The 7,690-nt window shown below is 42.4% G+C and overlaps 1 protein-coding gene across 1 annotated transcript; it reads left to right on the forward strand.

Moving 5' to 3' along the window:
- Positions 1-491: 491 nt before the first annotated feature.
- LOC122431844 (ras-related protein Rab-5B-like) lies at positions 492-1,200 on the forward strand. Its single transcript, XM_043453392.1, has one exon. It carries the CDS (start codon positions 520-522, stop codon positions 1,165-1,167), a length of 648 nt encoding a protein of 215 aa, XP_043309327.1. The 5' UTR covers positions 492-519; the 3' UTR covers positions 1,168-1,200.
- Positions 1,201-7,690: the final 6,490 nt, after the last annotated feature.

Below are 7,690 nucleotides of genomic sequence, written 5' to 3' on the forward strand. Positions count from 1 at the left end.
CTTATATGCAGAGTACATCATATGAAATGCCAGGCTGGATGAATCACAAGCTGGAATAAAGATAGCTAGGAAAAATATCAGCATCCTCAGATATGCAGATGATACCACTCTAATGACAGAAAGTGAAGAGGAAATAAAGAGTTTTTTGAAGGTGAAAGAGGAGAGTGAAAAAGCTGGCTTGAAACTCAATATTCAAAAAACAAAAGATCATGGCATCCAGTCCCATCACTTCATGGCAAATAGATGGGGAAACAGTGGCAGATTTTATTTTCTTGGGCTCCAAAATCACTGTGGACGGTGACTGCAGCCATGAAATTAAAGACACTTGCTCCTTGGAAGGAAAGTTATGACAAACGTAGACAGGGTATTAAAAAGCAGAGGCATGACAGGCTTGGGCCCGATGGGGGCGATGGAGCCCCAGAACTGTTGAAGCCTGGACACCCCCCTCATCCCCCTCCCCCCTCTGCCACCTTGTGGCATCCCCCTCCCTCCACCCTTTCCCACTCTGATAATCTAGCCATGACTAGCAGAAGCACAGCCAGGCCCAACGGGCAGCCCCAGGCCAGCAAAATATGCCAGTTCAAACTGGTCCTGCTGGGTGAATCTGCAGTGGGGAAATCCAGCCTGGTGTTACCTTTTGTCAAAGGGCAGTTCCACGGGTACCAGGAGAGCACCATTGGAGCGGCCTTCCTTACCCAGTCTGTTTGTCTAGGTGACATGACAATCAAGTTTGAGATCTGGGACACAGCTGGGCAGGAGCGATACCATAGCTTGGCCCCCATGTACTACAGAGGTGCCCAAGCTGCCATTGTGGTTTATGACATTACTAATCAGGAAACCTTTGCCCGAGCGAAGACATGGGTAAAAGAACTCCAGCGACAGGCCAGCCCTAGCATCGTTATTGCCCTGGCAGGGAACAAAGCTGACCTCGCCAACAAGCGCATGGTGGAGTATGAAGAGGCCCAGGCATATGCAGATGACAACAGCTTATTGTTTATGGAGACTTCAGCCAAGACAGCTCTGAACGTGAACGATCTCTTCCTGGCAATAGCTAAGAAGTTGCCAAAGGGTGAACCCCAGAATCTGGGGGGTGCAGCAGGCCGAAGCTGGGGTGTGGATCTTCACGAGCAGTCCCAGCAGAACAAGAGCCAGTGTTGTAGCAACTGAGGGGGTGGCTAGCAGCAAACAAGTATGGAGCTAGTACGAGAACTAAGAAATAACCTCCATCCCCCCCTCGGGACACAGCCCCACGGTAACAGCACAGCGAGCCCTGGCTCCCAAGGGCTGCCTCCTGACGGCTCCATCACAGCACTTTTTAATGCTTCAGCAGCAGCACCAGGCCGCTGTTGCCACTGGCCTCCTACCCCTACTCTGGGGCTTGGGGGTCAGATCCCCCAGGACTTACCTTCCAAACCAAATTTTCTTCACTTTGTATTATAGGTGCAAGACAGTGACCTACTCATCTTTCCTCCTTCTGCCCATTTTTTCAGAAAACTATTTTTTTTTTTTTTTCTCCTGCCCCTTCCCCTTCTGCTTTTGGTCAGTCTCTATTCTTGATCTCCTTTCCCTCCTCTCCCCAGGATGGAGAAGGTGGTGAACCCAGGAACTGAGGAAGGTTTCCAGTTCAGTCACATTAAGGGCCTTGGGGAAAGTAAGGCTCAGAGCAGGGGGTAGTAAGGAAATATTGCCTTTTTGTTTTTGTTTGGTTGGAGTTCCTCATATTTGAAAGCACTGCAGTCCATGAGTTGGCCTTGTGGAGGGTTTTTCTAGGTAGAGGTGGGAATGGGACGGCCAGCTCCCGGGCACCAGGTTGGAGTCTTGCTATTGGCTGCCTGGGCAGAAGTGGAAGGGGTGGAGAGGGAGTGTCATCTGTGGCTCGTAAACTCTTCCAAGGCCTATTTTCCCCTCACCCAACTTCTTAGGTAGCTTCTCCCCCATAATGGGGGAGATTCTGGACCCCAGAGTCCTCCAAAGAATTTTCACTGGTTGCCTGCCTCTTTGGCTCTGCTGTGATCTAAATGGAGGAGGGACCAGTTTCTGATACCCAACCTCTGACTTAGGCATTTTTTTCTCTCTGGCCTTCAGATGGCCTCAGCCCCAGCCACCATATCCCCCTGCAGTTTGCACTTTAATTGATGGTAGTTCAGTTGTGATACTTGTTTAATGGGTGGTTTGGTTGATATACTTGCCCTCTTTTTAATCAAGCGGAATCCAATGTGTATATGAGATTTGAGGAGGGGCTGCAGAGAACAGTACCGGTGGCAGCTAGTCAAGCCCAGTCTCCACTGCTTGCTTCCTCTAACTATGATTCTTATTTCACTTGTATTCTTGCCAACCGAACTCTTTGGTATAGGTTTATCTTTCCTGGGAAATTAACTGAGCAACTGCTCAGTCTCAGGATAGCATAGGCCACTCACTGTAGGAGAGTGAAGAAGAGTCCGGCCAGAGGGAGGAGTTTTCTGTGCTTTCCCAGGGTTCCCATTCAGTTTGATCCACCCATTACTGTGTCTTTTCTACTTCCCTGTAAATAGGTATGATCTTTATTCCCACTGTACAGTCTGTTCTGCCCCCTCTACCTCCCATCAGGCGCGATTTCTTTTCTCCTTTGTTAGAATGTTCAGTTGGCCATGCTTACCGCCCCAAACCCATCCCCCATGCAACCAGTGGTTTAATCCACACACCACTAGGGAGTTGTACCACCGAGGTCTGCCTGTGGCCCCCTCATATCATAACACCTGTTCCCGTGGATAGGGAATGGCTGGCACTCAAGGTCCCTCATGACTGTCTCACCACCAGAGGACATTGGTCCTTTCTAAATCTCCAGCCTCTCTCCACGCCCCTCCTCAGGTATTTTAAGATGTCTTTGGGAAGCCATCAAAGCAAGAGAGAACTCTAAATTCCTTCTTACTCTAGCTTAGAATTTTGGGGAAATTGAGGGAAATAAGATAGGAGAGGCCATAGTGAGCTAGGATTGGAACTGTTCTGCCTTTTGGGCTTGTAGACTGCTTTCTGTTCCAGAGCAGCTGAGAAATCCATGACGCTGAGATTCTGAAGGACTGAGCTTAGGTTCTTCCACTTATGCCTCAATCCCTTCCTTTCCCAGGAGCAGCCTTAGTTCCCATGGCCCTGAAGCGCATATTCTCCCCCTCTTTTCCCAGCACCCTTTAGCACCCTAAAGCACCCAGAGCGTTCTTACAAGTGGAAGAACTAAGATGGCTCTCATAAGTTTCTTAGAAGTGAAGTTCTTTGTGCAGTTTTCCCCATGGAGCAGGAGTGAAGATGTTTCATTGCCTTGGGGCTGGGAAACCATTTCTTCAGGCTTCTTCTCCCCTCCACTGCCCCACTTAGGAACAGGATTGACCTTAACTTATGGGCCTGTCTGCTGCCTTCCTTCTACTTTCTAGCAGCTCTTCTGCTTTTCTTTGAGCTCTGGTGAGCTTGGGGAATCTTAGTTTTTATTTCCCGGCTCTTCATTTTTTTCTTCTGATCAGTCTTTTTTTTTTTTTTTAAGGGGTGTATATATATATATATATATATATATATATATTTGCCTCTAAGAAAGCATTTGCCTTTTTTCCCTTTTCTTCCTCTCCCAACATAACAATCTTGGTAACAGAATGCAACTGCTGATTTACCGATGTATTAGTGTAAGTAAAAAAGGAGAAAAAAAGGTGGGGAAAAAAAAAAAAAGCAGAGCCCTCACTTTGTTGACAAGAAGTCCATATAGTCAAAGCTATAGTTTTTCCACTAGTCCTGTACAGATTCAAGAGTTGGACCATAAAGCAAGCTGAGTGCTGAAGAATTGCTTTCAAATTATGGTGCTGGATAAGACTCTTGAGAGTCCCTTGAACAGCAAGGATCAAATGAGTTAATCCCAAAGGAAATCAACCTCGCTTATTCATTGGAAGGACTGATGCTGAAGCTTCAATATTCTGGCTATCTGATGCAAAGAGCTGACTCACTGGAAAAGACCTTGATGCTGGGAAAGATTTAAGGCAAAAGGAGAAGGGATGACAGAGGATGTGATGGTAAGATAGCATCACCAACTAAATGGACATGAATTTGAGCAAACTCTGGGAGATAGTGAAGGACAGAGGAGCCTGGTATGCTGCAGTCCAAGGGGTTGCAAAGAGTCAGACACAAATTAGGAATTGAAGAACAACAACAAAATCAAAGAATAATTACAATGTTTTGGACTTCAATCTTGAATTGCCAAAGTTGTTTTTTCTAGATAAAGACATTGATACAAACCATGTACTGTCTGCCTCCCATCTCTTGGAGCTGCTTCTATTGTTCTCCAATGTTCAATTCTCCACTTCTTTTTGGGTACACAGAAAGACTATTTCTTGGTCTCGCTTCTAGTTAGGAGAAACTATTTGATTGTGATCCAGCAATGGAATGTAAGCACAACTGACTTGATTCAGTTCCAGATCAAGGCAGTTAAGAATCAGAGTGCTTCTTCTACTCTTTTTCCCATTTTCATGCCTATGGTTAAAGTAAAGAACTCCAAAGTGGTGGATCCATACAATAAAAGAAAGCAGGATTCTTGAGTTGCTGCTCAGAAGAGATCTGCCTTAGAGCAACCTGAATCAATGGGTTGTTATATGAGAGGGACAAGCTACATTAATGCCCTAATGTACCTCTATTACATAGTAGTGTATCACATAGTAGTGTAAAAGAGTAGTGCTTAAAAACCAAAAAATGTGGAAAGGATATAATCTAATAATTTCAAGAAAATGAATATATTTTGCTTCAGCAGTGCTGAATGCCAAAAGCATTGTCACTAGCCAGGCCCAGCTGTGACTGACGTTAGGAGCCCCTGGCAGTAATTAAGAGCAATCACTGAAATCAGACCAGGGGTTGAGTTCCAGTCCGCCACTTCCCAGATGTGTGTCTTTGCCAAGATGCTTAATACTAACAAACCTCAGTTTCCTTATTTGTAAAATGGGGATAATAATAGTAAGTTGGGGTCAAAATTAAATGAGGCAATGAATGGCTCCTTGCAAGTGCTCACTCAGTAAGGGTTGGTTATTGTATGTAGCTTGGCTTCAGGGACGATCCCCATTTCATTATTTCTCATGTTTTCTTGGAGTTTGCACTTTACAAATTTAAATATTTTATAAACCAGGAAATTAAAATGTAAGCATTTTAACATTCACTGGAATAATTTTCCTGACATTTTGTTAGGAATCACTGAAAACAGGAAACTCGCTGTTATGAAGAGTTAAAGGAGGTGATGAAGCTGGCCTATTAGGAATATATATTTTGGAATTAGAAGCTTAGGATAAATTAAAGAAAGAAAAACAAAGGAAGACCACCCTTGCCACAGAATCATGTTCCCCTGCCTGGAATGTGCCCAGGAGGGAAGGGTTGATAGAGGCAAACAGAGGGTTTCAGTATGTTCCAGGATATTCTGCACAAGATCACCATTGAGTGGAACGCCATATAACATCATCAGTTCAGTTCAGTCATTCAGTCATGTCTGACTCTTTGTGACCCCATGGACTGCAGCACACCAGGCTTCCCTGTCCATCACCAATTCCCAGAGTTTACTCAAACTCATGTCAATTGAGTTGGTGATGCCATCCAGCTAATCTCATCCTCTGTCGTCCCCTTCTCCTCCTGCCTTCAGTCTTTCCTGGCATCAGGGTCTTTTCAAATGAGTCAGTTCTTTGCATCAGGTAACCAAAGTATTGGAGTTTCAACTTCAGCATCAGTCCTTCCAATGAATATTCAGGACTGATTTCCTTTAGGATGAACTGGTTGGATCTCTTTGTTGTCCAAGGGACTCTCAAGAGTCTTCTCCAAAATCACAGTTCAAAAGCATCAATTCTTCCGTGCTCAGCTTTCTTTACAGTCCAACTCTCACATCCACACATGACTACTGCAAAAACCACAGCTTTGACTAGATGGACCTTTGTTGGCAAAGCAATGTCTCTGCTTTTTAATATGCTGTCTAGGTTGGTCATAACTTTTCTTCCAAGGAGCAAGCATCTTTTAATTTCATGGCTGCAGTCACAATCTGCAGTGATTTTGGAGTCCAAAAAATAAAGTCTCTCACTGTTTCCATTGTTTCCCCATCTATTTGCCATGAAGTGATGGGACCAGATGCCATGATCTTAGTTTTCTGAATGTTGAGTTTTAAGCCAACTTCATGTAACCATATTAATAAGAGGATAAATTAAAATTCATGATCAGTAGGTAAGTAGAATTTCCTCCATTTGCTAAATGTTATAAGCCAGTCTGGGTGAGTAAAACTGCCTTATTTTTGTTTCTGGAACCAGTTTGATTAGATTGTAAAGTAAAAAATACTACTGCTGTTCATTTTACAATCTCTATTCCTTTTGTCTTTAGCATCTTCCTAGTAGGAGACATCTTCATTAACAAATATTGGATTTCCTGGCTCAATCAGACTGAGCAATTCAGCCTTACTACCAACAACATTCAGTTGCTCAGAGATTTTTTTAACTCACAATAAATTTAAAAATCACTTTATTCATTCATCCAATCATTTTATTGTCTGTGACAGCAACTTAGTATAAAAACGTGGAATCACAATGATGAAGTCCTTATTTTTCTGATATTTTATGGTTAATATCCTGTTGTTTTGATATTTTTGTTTTAAAGAAATTCCTTTTCAGGGAAGCACATCTCAAATTATACACAGTTTGAAAAATAATCTAAGGAATTTATAAATTATTGTTTTAATTTAGCTACATTATTGAACTACAATGTTTGATTTCTCTAGATCTTGGAGATTTATTGTCATTGAAGTCCAGATCATGTTTTATGTAGTGAAATTGTGTGCATGTGTGTGTGTATATTATGTCTAACTATATAAACAGCATTGTGTATATTTATTTAAAAAATTGTACATTATATTTATAAATTATTAATGAGTAATAAGAAAAGAAGACATACCCATTTGAATGCAGAGTTCCAAAGAATAACAAGAAAAGAAAAACAAAAACCAAAGAATAGCAAGGAGAGAGATGAGAAAGCCTTCCTTAGTGATCAATGCAAAGAAATAGAGGAAAATAATAGAATGGGAAATTCTATTATTTTATTTTATTTTTAAAATTTATTTTATTTATTATTTATTTTATTTTTATTATTACTTCTTGAAGAGATCTAGAGATCTTTTCAAGAAAATTAGAGATACAGGGAACATTTCTTGCAAAGATGGGCACAATAAAGTACAGAAATGGTATGGACCTGACAGAAGCAGAAGATATTAAGAAGAGGTGGCAAGGATACACAGAAGAACTATACAAAAAACATCTTCATGACCCAGCTAACCACGATGGTGTAATCATTCACCTAGAGCCAGACATCCTGGAATGCAAAGTCAAGTGGGCCTTAGGAAACATCACTATGAACAAAGCTAGCGGAGGTGATGGAATTCCAGCTGAGCTATTTCAAATCCTAAAGGATGACACTGTGAAAGTGCTGCACTCAATATGCCAGAAAATTTGGAAAACTCAGCAGTGGCCACAGGACTGGAAAATATCAGTCTTCATTCCAATCCCAAAGAAAGGCAATGCCAAAGAATGTTCAAACCACTGCACAATTGCATTCATCTCACATGCTAGCAAAGTAAAGCTCGAAATTCTCCAAGCCAGACTTCAACAGTATGTGAACCATGAACTTGCAGATGTTCAAACTGGATTTATAAAAGGCAGAGGAACCA

This window comes from Cervus canadensis, chromosome 30 (assembly GCF_019320065.1).
Source record: "Cervus canadensis isolate Bull #8, Minnesota chromosome 30, ASM1932006v1, whole genome shotgun sequence".
Classification (NCBI taxonomy): domain Eukaryota; kingdom Metazoa; phylum Chordata; class Mammalia; order Artiodactyla; family Cervidae; genus Cervus; species Cervus canadensis.